Below are 15869 nucleotides of genomic sequence, written 5' to 3'. Positions count from 1 at the left end.
CGTGCGAGGCCATGCCCGTCCCCCGCCCTGCTCCAGCCTGAGCACCCACCTCTGCCCAGCCCTGCTGCCTCTCCCCTCAGCTCCACACAACACACAGCACAGGAATTATCAGCCTGGAATTCCTGCCAGGCCCAGCAAAGCGTGGTGTCCAAAGGGGGATGCAGCTTGTCTTCCATCAGTGCAACTTAATTCAGTTTGTCAGCGACGCAGACGCTTTGGGTGAGCCTGACCCCATCACCACCAGCCCAGCACTGCCCAAATTGGGCACTCAGAGATGGGCTCTGGCAGCCTCTGGTTTTCATTTGCCTCTCAGTGGGACTGTAATGGGGAGGTGGAGATGTTTGTTGATGAACAATTTCATCATTCCATATCTTTTAAGGGAGACATAAAGTGCAGATATTAAGTCATCCCCTTGAGTCAAATATTTTTAAGTACAGTAACACAGCTCATTTTTAAGTAATCAAATAATAATTAAAAATAATCGTCTCCCATTTCTGCTGAGGAACGAATGCATCTACATTGAATTTGCTTCTTTAATAGCAAATTGTAACTCAATCTAAATGTAAATTCCTGGAGAATCTGCTATCTAATTCTCATTATTTCCACTTGCTTAATGCAATTAGAAACATCTGTCACTGATCAACTGTCCACACAGTGAAAACAAATAATAATTCATGCTCTCTGCCTCCATAGTGTTTTTCAGGGAATGGACTGCTTTAGAACCAGCCACTAGAGCCCAAGAGCTAGAGCTGTGCAAAATGCTTGTGACAAGCTCTGAATCACAGCAAATGTGCCTGACCATCAGTGTCTCTGTAGCTCAGTGACATTTGCTGAATCATTTTACAAATTCCCAGATACATATAAAAGTCACCATCCTGCTTTCTAGAAATATTTGGCTGTGGGGTACCCGTTCTCAGGAACATATGATGTGCTGCCAGGGACAGATCTCGCCCCTTATCCCAAAGCCTGGACCCAAAGCCATGGTGGAGCACACAGATGCAGCTCTGGCTGCTGAAGGAGCATCAGAAGGCCTTTGAAAGGGACATGAGGGAGGAAAGACAATGGAGTTACTGGGGCTTATCCCAGCTGCTGTCTGTGTTCCCAATTTATCTGCCTGAGACAAGAGTGGAGGGAAACAGCAGAGTGAGAAGCAGGCAGAAATGGGATCCAGTGCCCATGAGATGAACCAGGTCAGGGGCATGGATGGTGCTTCCTCCTCTTTAAAGCATATTAGTACATATAAACTCTCTGGTTGCTCAAAAGACAATAAAAAATGAAAAGAGAAGATGAAGTTTAGAAGAACAAACATCATGAAATAGGCTTGTTCATCCTCTGCCCACTAGAGACAGGATGAAGAAGGAGTAAAGGCAGAGTCCAGGTGGAAAGGTTATTCTAATCAGGCATCTATGCTGAATGTCCTCAACAGACAGAACAAAATTAATCCAAAAACTAGTCATTCTGGTAATCAGGAAATTCCACAAGCCAATGCCACAACCAAACAGCCTTTTTGCCTTTGAGCTGCTGAGAGGCACATCCCATGCAATGGTCTGGCTGCTACGTGGGGCTGATGCATGGATGCTGGATAAAAACAACAAACAGCAACACAACAAACCAACAAACATCAGAGGAACTGGGGAAACACGAGCAATGGCCTTGCCCACATCATTGTGTGGGTCAGAACAACTCTACACATTAAATGGTCATCCTGGCTTCAAAGTGAGGAGGGGAAATTAAGTGAAAATGGCTTGGCTGGTGTGGTTTATTTTATTCTTAAAAAGGGCAGATGTAAATCCCTTTAGTTCATTCCTTTTCCAGGAGATAAGCATAACTTAGAGCTCTTACAAGATCCACTCTGACAAGCTGAAGCCTCTAACACTGTCTGGGCTGCCAAACCAGGAGGGCCAGGATGAGCTGGGAGTTGTTGGCCCGTTCACAATCTCGTCAGGTCACATTTAGTCACCACTGCACCTCCTGCTCCAATCCCCCTGACTCCTCCATCCTGCACGGTAACCACAGGGTTATACACCAGCAATGAGCCACTGGTACCTCTGCAGCTTGGCAGTGTGATCCCAGTGGCCCAAAATGTACCTGTGCCCGAGGGAGGGTGAGGGGATGCCTATAGTGCTCAGTCAGTGTTACTCCAGGGGATGAAGAGGATGGTGGCTCCCAAAGGCAAATGTGACAGGGACCAGGCTGCAGTGAGAGCCTGCTGCCTGCCTGTACAGGGGAACACAGGAGGCACTTGTTCTGCTAATGGGGATGCTGAACACGGGCAGCACAGAGGAGGGGAGACTCCTCACCAAGATGGAGATAAGTCACTGAACCAAAATCTGTACTAAGTCACTGAACCAAAATCTGTACTATTAACCAGTTTTCCCAAAGATAAAAGTTGGCATGTTTTGCTGGCTTTACCTCCAAGCATCGTGTTTGACCTGCTACCAAGATAGCTTCAAAGTCAGAACAGAGACTGAAGCTTCCTCCCAAGGCAGATTTAGAATTGTGCTTCTTCCTCCCCAAATATGGGCAGTTTCCCAGCAAAGGTAATAACAGGAGAGTTTTCATTCAAACATAATTGTAATGAGCCCTGTCTGAGTGCAGAGAGATGGGAAAGTAAAAGATATCCTATCTGTATGAACAACCTCTCATCCAAAAGGATTGCCTCTTTGGGAGAGGTCAAGGCAGGAATGAAAGGGGAGAATGGGTACATCTTGTTGCTTATGATGAGCCAGTGCAGGTTTTTTTTTACAGCATGACCCAATTATAAGCCAAGAGCCATCTCCTCTGTCCTGAAAATTAGAAAAGCTGATGGTTTTCCTGATGATATCCAGTATTATGGCCGACACAAGTGCCACAGGCAGCCTTTCTGTGCTCACAGTGACTGCCTCACTCCTCCTCCAGGCACCCAACTCAGGCTGTGCTGCTGTCAGCAGCTACTGCAGCCCTGGGGGAGGAGGGGAACTGGGGGAAATAATCCACCAAAGACTGAGACAAATCCATTTCGACTTCGCAGAGCCCAAAGCTTCCCCATAAGTAGGCACTTCTCCAAAATAAAGACAGAAAGGACCAACGAGCCACACACTGGGAATACAGCAAGGGTTGGGGGTTGGAGATTTGTGCACTTGAGGCATTTTGCATCATTTCCAGAGAGAATGGTCCTAAAAAACACACTCCTGGACAAAAACAGAGGGAATGGACCAGGACTGTAGGGGGAGAGGTGGGGTAATCAGGGCTGGGGAACACTCAGGTGTCCCTCAGGAAGGGCAGCATGGCCTCCTTGCATGCCTGTGCTGCCCATCCCAAGCCTCCTGCCCCCTCAGCGTGGTTGCAGGTGTCTCCTGTCCCTCCTGTGCCACAGGCAGTGGGCTGAACCAGCCCCAGCAGCACCACAGTATCAGACCCAGCTCCTCCTTGCTTTGCTCAGTGTCATTGCCAGGTGTGATGCTCAAACCTGTGCCTGTGTAAGCACACCTGAGCTGCTCTAAACCACCTGGCCTGAATCCATTGCTGCAGGCAAACTGTTCCCACCTGACACCATGCAGCCATGGCCAGCTGCTGCTTTGGGTTACCTGCAGCAAGGGAAAGGAAAAGGAAATAATTTCCTAGTGAGACAGTTAAGACCCTTTTTGCTCATTATATGAAATGCCCCTGAGCCCAGGAGCCTCACTCATGGCCAAAGCTCTCACTGTATCATGCTGAAGGAATTGCCTTTTGGTTGAAAGTTGAGATCTTTTGTCTTAAGTTGCATCCATTGAGGCTGAAAAGGAAAGGGAATAGAAAACAATTTTCTATCAGCTGAGTAACACAGCTTAGACAATCAAGCTGCTCATCCATTCCCTATCAGCCTAGTATTTGTACTGCAAAGCTTGATGGCAGCAATAAGGGGAAATGTTCCATCCTGAAATGCTAGCTCCAATTGGTAATGCACCTTTTTTACCTTTGCAGGAAAGCAAATCTGCTTTGCTGCCTCGTTCATCATTTCTCCTGAGCTACACTCCTCTAGATGGTTCAATATCTCCTGGAATCCTCTCCAGTACATCTGTTATTATTTTTAAAAATTGCTTGCTCAGACCATGCTATAAAAAAAATAATTTTCTATTTCCACTATCTTCCAGGAGGCAGCTTTTATCCTGTGCCACATTTAGCACTTTCTCACCTGAATTTACTACTTGGGTTTCTTGTCCAGCCAGGAGGACATGAAAGGAGGAGCTGGAGCCAGAACAGGACTGGTACAACCACCCACAGTGTGAACACCTATGAGAGAGCTGATTGCAGAGAGTCTTTTTGCAGTTGAGGAGAGAAAGGGACGACTCATTCCAGATGATCCCTTTTAGGATGAGCTCAGCTGTGCCCTACAAGTGCCCTCCTCCCTCCACCACCTCTAAAAGTGTGGCTCAGGCACAGACACCCACACTGTTTGTGCCTAAAGTGAAAAGAGGTGAATCTCACCACTGCCTGCTGTGGAACAAATCAGATAACCCAGGCTGGAGGTGAGGGATGGGATGTGGCACCAACACAAGGGCTACTCCACCATGAAGGAGCAGCAGCAGAGAGTAGGAGGAGCTCTGTGAATTTCAGCCTCACTGTCCTGCTGCTAAACCCAATTTACTTCCACTGTTGAGCTTGTTGGTGCCTCACAGCTGAGCAGATCCTGCAGTTGCTCCTGGGTGGGGGAAGCAAGGCTGGGTGACACTGGCTGGTCCATGGCTGGGGCAGCATCTCATGGAATACAATGACATGTTTCACAGCCACTGCTGGACACTGGCAGGTTGGTCCAGGCTGAACAAAAGCTCCACTGAAGACATGGAGCAGCTGAGCCTGGCAGAAACAGTAGTGAATTTTTTGAATTTCTCCCAAGCAACTGTGAGTGAGATGTTTTCTCTGTAATGGACCCATTAGATGTTGGATGTCCCATTCCTGTATTGGTGTATGTGGTGGGAGGTGAGCAGGACAACCTAAATTGCTGATGCTCTGCAAAGCTTCAGGAGTTACCTCACAGGAAAGGAAATAGCTTTCTTCCTTCACCAGATGTTTTAGTGGGATTTTCATCAGCCCCTTCCCTCCCCTCCCCACCCCGTAATTTTGAAAAGTTCCAGGTGTGCTCAAAATTAAGGGTTTTTGACAAATTTTAGCAGAAGAACTGCAAAAAATACTGAATATCTTCGCCCCCATTTAGCCAGCTGTAAAGAACATTCAGCTCTCAGCATATGCAATATGAATAAACATGTGTCTTCAGCTTATCTCTCTCCTGACAGCTCACGGATAGCTCCCCAGCCTGTATTAGTTTAAATGCAATTTATTCTGGAAGACTGATAATAGGGGTATTGATTACGCAGGCCTTTGGAAATCACACTCTCATTTCCCTCTGTGGAGGGCAATGATTGCCATTCCCAGTTCATTTTCTCCTGGGGCTGGAAGTCCTTTTTTGTGGGAGTCTTCTCCTGAGGTTCCTCACGTGGCACCTGGCAGACGTGCAGGGCTCAGTTACAGGGCTCCAAGGGCACACGGGGTAAAACCAGCTCTGAGCACATGGGGTAAAACCAGCTCTCAGCAGTGCTCAGAAGCCACCAGGCAGCTCAGAATGAGGGGAATGTGCAGCACTTCTGTACCAGGATAGCATCCCCTCCTCCAGCTAACCTCCTCAGGACACACAAGTACCTCTGTTCTCGGAAAGGTCACTCCTGACTGTCCTAGGGTGAGGTTATGATGCTTGTATCCCCATTCATGTGTTCTGTTTATGCTGGATATTATGTTCTGTGCCTTCAAGACTGGCTCTGAAGAGTGAATGTTTTGTTTTGGTTTCTTATCAGCCTGCTCCCCCACGGCTGGTGGGACACACAGACAGGGCAGTACATGGTGCTGCTTTTGCTTTTTGCTTTGCTTTTCCCTTTGCTCCTGCTCTTGCTTCTGCTTTGCTCCTGCTTTTAGCTTCTGCTCATTAGCTAGTTTAGCTAAGCAGTCCAAATTTTTCCTGGACTGTTCTTCCATTCCCCTTTTTTAAACCAAATTGAACCTGCTCTGGGCTGGGGCCTGGCAAACACCGAGAGTTTGCACCTTGTGGCCTAGCGGGGCCTACTCTGGGCAGCAGCCATTCCCAGGGCCGGAGGGACTGAAAACAGAGTGACCACCCCCAAGAGAGACTTTCTGAATTTGCCATCTTTTTCAGAGCAGTGAAACAGTGGTGTCATCCAATATTGCTCATTTTGTGTGCTGGGGTGTGCTGTGCCTGTTAAATAAACAGGTTCTTTCTATTTCTCTCTGAGGAATCCTTCCTGGCTGGGGGGAGAGGCTGTGTGGTTTTGCTTTCTGGAGGGGCCCCCTTTGGAGGTTTTCTCCCAAATTTGCCCTAAACCAGGACACTGACCCAGCACATTCTCGGGGATACTTTGCTCCCAGCAGCTATTGCTCCCTGCCTCCACCTGTCCCAGCTTCTGCTGATGCTCCTCCCATGCCTATGCTGAGGAACAAATCCGGACAGGCTGAACCATCCCTGCTGGGTTTCATTAATTTCCAGTCCAGCTTTTCCCAGACACAGCTTTGCTTTCTCTAGAGCTGCTTGACCAGATTGACCTCGGCGCACGGCAGATCCCCTTGGAGGCTCTCCATGTTCCCTGTTTGGGCTTGCTCTTGATCCGGGCCTGCAGCTGTGCACCCTACTTGACCTCTTCAAATCCTGCTCCCTGTGACCCTCACTGATGTGCACGACCTGCCAGCTTGCTCTGCACAGCCTGCCTTGCTGGAATGTTCTCCTCTGGCAGCTCCATCCCTTGAGCACCATCTGTAGCACGGGTGTTGTGTCCATTCTCACCCACGGTGAGCTCTGGGGAGCCTGGAGCATGCAGCACACCTGGGAGCTGCTGAGCCTGGACCAGCACCACTCTTGTTCTTAATGGAGCCAAGCCAGGATGCAGAGCACAGGCTCTTCACCCCTAAATCTGAGCCTGGCTCAGGATTTCCCTCTGAGATGCTAGTTCTGCCCCCTGTCCTAAATCTTTTCAGTTCTGCCCTCATAATCAAGGGCAACCTTGATTGAGATTATCTGCTTTGCCACCTTCACCCTGCCTGAGATCCCTCTGGCTCTTAAGCTGAACTCCCCAGCTCTGCACATCATTTTTTTTTTTATTTTCTGCCCCTCCTCTCTTCTATTTCCATTTCCCAGCACACACTCTCCTCTCCAGGCTTGACTTCTGTGGACTTCTAGGTTTGCTGGAGCCTAAGCTGAGAACTGAACCCCCGAGATACAGCCCTGCAGTCTGACACTGGAAGTTCTGTGAGCCATGGATGGCAGTGGTGGATGCTTTTTGAGAGAATTAGAGAGGCTCTGCAGAGCAGTTCAACAGAGGCACACCTTGGAGGCTGGAAGGATGGATTTGGCAACACACCTGGCTCTCCTGGTCCACTTTTCATGTATCCATTTACCTGTTGTAAGACAACATCCAGGTACTGCACAGCGTGTCTGCAGGAGCTGGGCTGGCTGGGAATGCTCCCAGCACCACATTCACCTTGGAGCAATGCCAAATGTATCTTTTTTTGGTAAACAGAGAACTTTTCAGCAGAAGAGCTCTTAGCTCATAGTTCCCTGGTTGGTCAGTGAGAGCACAGACACGATTGCCACTCTGGAGTCCCACCTCCCTTCTGGTACAGCAATCTCTCCTCCATCTCTCCCCATCCCATGGTGACCAAGCCCAGCCATGTAGTTGCAGTTTGCAGCTGTGTTCAGAATGATCAGAAGTTTCAAACAGGAGCCTGGGAGGCACAAAAAGGCCAGGATAAGTCTTTCCTGTCAAGAGAGTGGCTTCACACTCCTCATCTGCCCTGAGCCACAGGCTGGGAAGGGGCAATTCTGTGCTTTGTCCCAGTGATATAAATCCCACTTCAGACACTGCTTGGCAGGATCCTTCTGAGTTGATCCAAAGCTTTGGACTTCCATAATTTTTAATGCCAAAGATGTTAAAACATCCCATCTGCAATTTTGCAAATACTTGCTGGGCTGGACTACAGTCTCACTCTTGGTGTAGTAAATCAGAATTTATTTCTGAAAGAAACCACAGTCCTAACACTGCAATTTGGGAAAATAAAGTCTTCTTTCTAGAAGGAATATTTGAGCCCCCTTCAGCTCAAATTAATTTTAAATTATGATCCAAATTCAATGTTTTCACGTTTTCTCACTGTGAAGGACTGGATCCTGCCAGAGTCCTAGTGTAAAACTTCACTCAAGTTCAGCCTGGTCTCCAGTTGTTTGTCTGCCCTACAGAAAACATGCTTTTTTTGTTTTGGAGAGGAGCAACACACCACCCCATAACCTTCAGAGCCACTCAGAGGACAGTGATCAAGTCCTTGTATGAAGGAACATTTTCCAGCTGCTTCACTGCAGGCATGGAGAGGCTGAGTGGGAAGAGGGGATGCAGGGATCCCTCCTTGGGCACTCACCAAGGGCATCACTGAGCCCATTCCAGCTCTCCATGCCCAGCAGGACATGCCCTGTAGACAACTCCATGAATATACTCACTGGGCAGCTCCTGCAAGGGTGTAGGGAGGGCAGTGGGCTGGCAGGGCAGTACTCACCCCTGTGCTCACTCCCAGCCCAGCACTGGCTGCCACTGCCTTCCACAGGGATAGTCCAAAACGCCTCTGGAGCAGAGCCTGATGCTCTGCAGGGCCTGGAGCTGCCTCTCCTGCATGGCAAGGACAGCTACTGCCACCCAAACATCTCCATTTACGGTCAGGGCTGCATTTCTGCATCAGGCCTGGAGCTGATGTTTCCAAAAGGATCCCCAGTTTTGGCAGTGGAGCAGGGCTGGACCCCATTCTTCTGCAATTATTGTGCCTTCCCTGGGGAGACTGAGGCCATCCTGGGCTTTGTTTATCCACACTGAGGATGGGATATACTGCTGGTCCTAATGCAAAACCTGTATCCAAAGTTAGGCAGCTTCTCCTGATGTAGGCAGGTGCCAGCCTCAGCATCACCTAAAGGGGAACCTTGGTGGTTTTTCCACCAGCCCAGGTAACCACCCTGCTCACTGGCATACAGAAGTGAGGAAGTAGGAAAAGCCCCATGGATTGCAATTTCTTGATCATGAGCAGTACTGAAAATACTGCAAAAACTCTAACAGATTCTTGGGAGGGAGAGCAGGCTGTTTTATTTCTCCCTTCTGCCATAATTAAGGGAGCTATTGCTCTCAAAAGGTGCCATTGCTTCCCCAGGACAGTGAGCCTCAGGCTGGTGCCAGTGAGGCTGATCCCAGAGGTGTGAGGGACACCAAAACTGAGCTCCAAACTGAGCATCCCCCTGGGATAGCCACGCTGGTGACATGGTGACAGCCACCCATGTGGCAGTCAGTCAGCAGCCCACAGGGCACTCTGCCAGCTCACAGCTCCAATGTCTCCCAGTCTGGCTTGAGGAGGTTCCTGGGGATGAGATGCTGCACCAGGCAGGCACACTGCAAACAAATCCTGGGCTCCTGAAAGACTCCTCACTCACTCAGAGCAGAGCTGGTTTTGAGCAAGGCAAAGAGGGATGGTCAGTGCATCCTGGTAATTTTGGCTGTGCATGTGCAGGTGTCACTGTGCCTCTGCATGCACCTGCATGGCAGCTGGGAGATGGAAATGCTGCAGGAAGAGTTACTCAAAAGTGTCCACATGGAGATAGAGGTGGTTAATCACCAAAATACCTACAGTGTCCACATGGAGATAGAGGTGGTTAATCACCAAAATACCTACAAAGTGTCCACATGGAGATAGAGGTGGTTAATCACCAAAATACCTACAGTGTCCACATGGAGATAGAGGTGGTTAATCACCAAAATACCTACAGTGTCCACATGGAGATAGAGGTGGTTAATCACTAAAATACCTACAAAGTGTCCGCATGGAGATAGAGGTGGTTAATCACCAAAACACCTACAGGTTGTGCTGACCGCCCTGTCTCTCCCTGGCTTAGTGCTTCCTGGGAAGGAGGTCAGAAACAAGTTACCCAGTTATTTCCCACAATCAAATTGCAGAGATTTCAGACCCCACAGACAGCTCTGCTATGAGCCTCAGATGAGCTCCATTTCTGCAACAGCTCCTCCAGAGAGAAAGAATTAGGAGGCTTAACACTTCTGGATGGCAGCTGCCTGAGCTGCTGTCAGATAACAGGCATAGCCAGTGCAGGAGCCAGGATCAAGCCAGGCTGTCTGATTCAGGCATCCCAGAAAAAAAAGGGCCATGTTTATAAAACCCACATGAAAAGGAAGGAATTGCCAATTACACAAAAGTCTTTAAATAAAGCAACACAAACCTTTCATGTGCAGCAGGCAAATGATACATGGTCACTGGGAAATAATATAACTGATAGGGAGGCTGTGAGTTGGGAATGGAGGAAATCCATTTTCCAGAAGTATGAAAATGGACTTGCTCACTGAAAAAGATTAGCTGGATAAAGCCAAACACTTTAAAAAAAAAAAAAGAACTGTGCTAGAAACTAAACATGCATCAAACAGAAACAGGAAAAAACCCCCATATTGTAAGATCCAAGGAGCTACACTCTGCTCCTGCTCAGAAAGAAAAAACTGTCCAAGAAACATGCTGTATAAACTTGCCACACACCCCAGATCTTCAACAGGCATTTATCAAATGAAACACACACCAAATGGAACTCTTCTGCCTAATCCCAAGTCAAACAGCCTTTGAGTTTCAGACCCTCAGGAAGAGATTTCCATATGATCCTCCTCTGTCTCTGTTTATGATTAGCCCTTCTAAATTTCAGCATTTATCTGACAAAACACATTGGGGAGGGTTTTCTTTTATCCACAAATCCTCTGTTTCTGCTTTTCCTTAGCTGCTGCTGCACCACTCTGCAGCTGCCTGACTTGGGAGGACAAGACTTCAGTCAGGACCCTTTGTTTGAGTAAAGCCAGGATCTCTTTTCTGGTGATGGTAACCCCAAGCCCTTGCATTATGTGCCAACACTGAAGCAAGCCAACATTCACAGAAGGGGTTATAAATGTTGCCTCTGAGCCAAAATCTCTCTTTTGGGGGACAGTAATGCAAATAAAACCTATGTGCCTGGTGGGTCCAACTGTCAATAGCTGTGTGGCCTGTCAGAGGGGTTTTTGCAGTTTTGGGAGGGAATTTGTGGTGTTGAAACATTTCAGTCTGGCCTGGAAGAGCTGTCACACTGAGCCACTGCTGGCTCCTGTGAGCAGAAGCACCAATTCCACTCCCTGTCCTCCTGCAGCCTGGCCCTCATTACCCACCAATGATATGTTTCAAATGACAGATTCATGAACCCCCATGTCTGATCACAGCTAATTCACAGACAAAAAGGGAGTACATTTGCTTAATACACTGCTTTTTGCAAACACCCTAATTGTTCCCAGATGCATCTGGTTTTGCCCAGCAGCACTTCAGGCAGGATAGGAAATAATTTCATCTCCCCAGAGTCACTGGCCAAAGCTGTTTCAAGATCTCCATGAGCCCTCCTGCATCCCTTTGAGGGAGCTGCACCCAGCTCTCTCCTTCAATCAGACCCAGCTTGTTCTGCTGGTTTTTTTTCTACACCAAAGAGGAGTACCCCAAAGATGAGCAGAGGCCTGGAGCATCTCTCCCATGAAGAAAAGAGGAGAGAGCTGGGGTTGTTCAGCCTGGAAAAGAGAAGGCTCCAGGGAGACCCCACTGCAACCCTCCAGTACTTAAAGGAGGATTATTAAAAAGAGGGAGAGTTACTTTTTCCATGGGCATATAGAGATGGGAAAAGAGGGCATTGTTTTAAACTAAAAAAGGGAGGGATTTAGATTAAGTGCTAGGAAGAAGTTCTTTACTCAGTTCTAGTGAAAGATTGCCCTGCCCATGGCAGGTAGAGTGAAGCTAGATGGTCTTTAAGATCCCCTCCAACCCAAACCTTTCTGTGATCCTATGAAAATACAGCAGCAGGATCCCTGAACCCTCCTCCAGGCAGAGCACCTGATATCACACACACAAGCCCTGTAAAGCCAGATCCAGGTTAGGCTGTTATTTTGATCTCACCTGTGGAGAGAAATCAAATTTACTGATTACCAGTGCTCTTTCCTAAACTCTCATAGGAATGGAAAAGCTTCCAAGAAAGGTTCGTGTAAAGGAGGAAATTTCACATGAGAATTTAAGAGACTGACTCCTGAGCAATTCAAGCCAATGCAGGTCTGGATCTTGAGGCCCAACAGAGCTATAGAGGAACCTCTTTCATGATAAAACCCAGCAAACCAGCCCTCTGTTCCAGCCCATGGCAAGACACCCACAGAAAAATACAGCTTTGAAGTAACAGCCAGAAGCTTGGGCTTGGATGAACACTTTATTTACAGCTTCTAGTTCAATTCAGCTTACAAGATAAGGTAACACTAATAAAAACAACGGTGCTCAGATCTTACAAAACAATTTTTATCTGAAATCTCACTATAAGATACAAACAATGTGGGTCAGCTGGTGAGATTTCCCCTAGCAAAGTGCATGTTGCTCCCAGAGGGAGCTGAGTCCATGGGGACAAAGAGCTGCTCATCTCTTTGGGTAACCTCAGCCACTCCTGCTGAGTGGAGCAGCTCCAGGACCACCCAACACTGGTGGCTTTGTGCCTTACAGGCAGGCAAACCAAAGCCCATGTCTGCAAAGAGAATCAATACTGGAGACATACTCAAGTCCAAAACATCCACCTTCATCTGCTCCACCTAAAAGTGACTTCACCCTGACTAGGAGCTACCTAACAGCATTGTCATTAGGCCAGAAAAGCATCTGAAGTGCCTCAGTGGATATTCCTGTACAAGTGGGAGCACGGGGGAACTCAGAGATCTGAGTACTGCATGCAACAGAGGTTACTGCTTTTTCTGGGCATGAATTTTTCATCATCACCCTCCCGCCTTCCCCCATTCACACATTACTTGAAAACAGCAAAACGATTTGTTGTACTAATAAAATTCAACCATGGGTCACTTGCAAACTAGTTAGTGTGATTTACAGAGCAATTTGCTTCCTCTATTGATTACAAGGAATTCCACTGAAGGTGTGATCAAACACTTAGAAAAACATGATATCACGTGGCACCATTTCTGCTCCCTTGGAAGTGGACACGTTTTCCCACACCAGCCTCCTTGGCCTCCTTCCTGTGGTTTTTTAGTGTCATTGATCAAACCCCAAATAAGTAGGTTGGCCAGGGCAGCTCTCATAGATTTCCTGCAGTATATTTTAAGCTGTGATTATTAATATACTGAGCAGTGCTTTAGCAGAGCTATTCTCCAATAGTCCATTTTAATTTTTAATTGAACTAAGAAAAATTAGAAAAGGCATTTAGATGACACAGGAAGCCAAGTGCTGTGTCCTTGTGATGAAGGTGACTAAACTTTCCCCCCCAGCCAGCTGCAAAGCATCAGAGAACCTGGTGCAGCCTATGCAGAGACCATTGGTATGGTCTTTTGTTTTAATTAGTCATCCTGATTTAGCTGTTCTGGTTCCACCACTGGCCTGACTCATGGTTATCCAGGCACTCTCTGAACATACTGTGTGTCAGGGGCAGCTGAGGGATTTCACCTCCTAGATGACTGTAAAAACATTACCCATTAACAGTTTTGTAGTGTTATTTTTAAGCAACTTTCCAGAACGTGAGGCTGAACGTGCTTCCTGTGATTCAAGTCTCCTCCAGCCATCCCCATTCAGGTGCTGGGCAGGATCCTGCCCCCCCTCCCATCTTATCAGCTGTAGCCAGGGCATTTGGGTGCTATGGGAAGTTTCATTTCCTGCTGCTTTGGCTGCCTCTGGAAGCCTTTGTAAAAGGAAAGACATTCTTCTAATTCTTGCTGTTAACCCGTTGGGGATCTCTGAGACAGGAGCCAAAATTGTCAGGAAAGTGTAGGATGCTACAGCTTTCACCAGCCATTCCTTACAAAGCCACCACCAGACTCTCATTGTTTCCAGTCTTCCTTCTTTTTTTTTTTTTTAAAGTAAAAAATAAGGCAGATGGAACACGGACTGATTTTAATACATATTTGTGTTTGACACATGAACCTACAAGAAATCCCTGCCTGTGGCATGACCACCACAGCATCTTCTGCTGCCAACCACATTCCCAGTGCAGGTGGGAGCATGGGCATAACCCCCTCTGATGTGCAGCCCAGCAATTTGGGATGGCAAGAAGAGAAGCTGGAGATATTTTAAGCAGATGCAATGCATTTCTCATAGCTAAGCCCTGCCTCAAAAACATAGTAAGAGATATAATAATAATAACAACAGTGTCAAAAATGACCAGAGGTGCTTTTCTATCTCATTGGCAGGGACTGGGACAGTTTTGGCACAGAATAAAGTAAAAACATGTCCTGAATTAGTCCTTCCCACAGATAGGCCTTTGCAGATCCTTCCCAGGCAGCCCTACTGCAGCTTCCCTGAGCTCTGCAGGCAATCACAGCATGAAGCTGCTGAGAAAACCAGCTGAAAACCCTTTACTCTCCCCGCCCTGGTGAAAACCCAGGGCTGTAGCAAACCATCAAAAGATGAAATGTGCAGTTCCTACCTGAACAAGGAGCTCCAGCTTCCTGTCATCAAGGAGGTGCACTTGGCATCTGCGACCTTCTGTCATCTGCAAGGGAGAAGAGGAACATGTGTCAGGGTGTCTGGAGTCACAGCTTAGCACGTGGCTGCTGCCTTCCCCCAGCACAACTTGAAGCCTTTCATTCAGTGCAGTCCTTTTGGTTTGTGTTTACTTATTTCTTTTCAAATTAATCCCCCTTCTTTTGGCACCAGGGTAAAGAAAAGGCTGGAAGGAGAAAAAGAGAAGCCTCCCTGGTAGCTGTCATGGAGCGGTGTCTGGTGCCAGGAGGAGGGTGCTCCAGTGTGCACAGTGGGGGCAGCTTTGCAGCACAGGGGCCTTGATGTTTCATATTGAGGCCTCCAGCTCTGCAGCTGGCTTGGCTGGCAGAGGAGACATCCAGGCAAGCTTCCCCAAGCCCCTCAACAGCAGTGATCCAGCCATGCCACAGGGACTGGGGAGCCAGGCTCCTCCCTGGGCTGTGCTGATGCTGCTCCCTGGAGTGGCACCAGGTGCTTGTTTGGCCCTGAATCCTGAAATGGGCTTGTCCTACCTGGAGTATCCTATTTAGGATGTACCACTTCTGACATCACTGTACTGGTCCATAGGTGCTTCCACACCAGCAGTTTATTACAACAGTTAACAAATAATATCAATACAACTATTATGTGTACAAGACTTATATGAGATTTCCAAGGTCCACAGATTGGGGTTCTAAGAAATAAATGAGCTGTGGTCTGAGGGAACTCCTCTACAGTGCACCAAGCCCTCTCTTGCACAGAGCACTGTGAGTGAGGAGCAACTACACTCTGCAGAGTTACAGATCCCAGCTCAGTCCCACAAAGCCCTTCAGAGACAGGCACAATCCCACTATCTGTTAATGGGATATGGTCAGCCTTAAGCCTCTTTGGCTCTTGGAAATCCCTTTCTCAGCATGACTTAGGCAGCACACAGGCAGCCCCCCAGGGTGGGCTCACCCTACAACGCTCACACACACCTGGACCCACGTTGGCACAGACCCAGAGCAGCCCCACAGCTCAGCTTAGCCCCCCAGGGACTCACCACCTGCAACCAAGGCACCTTCCTGTGCTTTGCATGGATCCCCAGCTCAATTTATTAATATTGCCTGCCATGGTGAGTCCTAAAGTACCACCAGAAGTGAGCACGGAGTCCACAGGATCACGGTGGGAGGAGGTCACAGGCTGCTGGAGACACAAGTGCTGCAGCATCCTGGGCATTCCTGCCCTCATCCATCACCTCTTCCTACCAGTGCCAAGCTGAGCAGAGTGAGAAGTGTGCTTGGGGGGTTAACTGAGGACAGCTCAGCTTTCTGCTTCAGCTCTGCAGG

General features: G+C 48.1%; 1 protein-coding gene across 9 annotated transcripts in view; it reads right to left on the bottom strand.

The window, feature by feature from the left end:
• The window catches only part of FRMD4A (FERM domain containing 4A), a 369074-nt gene that overhangs the window by 116791 nt on the left and 236414 nt on the right, over positions 1 to 15869 (bottom strand). For all 9 annotated transcript variants that reach the window (XM_071424072.1, XM_071424070.1, XM_071424069.1 and 6 more), the window contains one exon: positions 14507 to 14572. In XM_071424072.1, coding sequence (XP_071280173.1) covers positions 14507 to 14572 — 66 coding nt within the window. The remainder of the gene's footprint in view (positions 1 to 14506; positions 14573 to 15869) is intronic.

This window comes from Agelaius tricolor, unplaced genomic scaffold, assembly GCF_023055355.1.
Source record: "Agelaius tricolor isolate 1412-34295 unplaced genomic scaffold, bAgeTri1.0.p SCAF_3, whole genome shotgun sequence".
NCBI classification, from domain to species: domain Eukaryota; kingdom Metazoa; phylum Chordata; class Aves; order Passeriformes; family Icteridae; genus Agelaius; species Agelaius tricolor.
The sequence above is the reverse complement of the archived record's forward strand: the minus strand, read 5'-3'. Positions and strand labels throughout refer to the sequence as shown.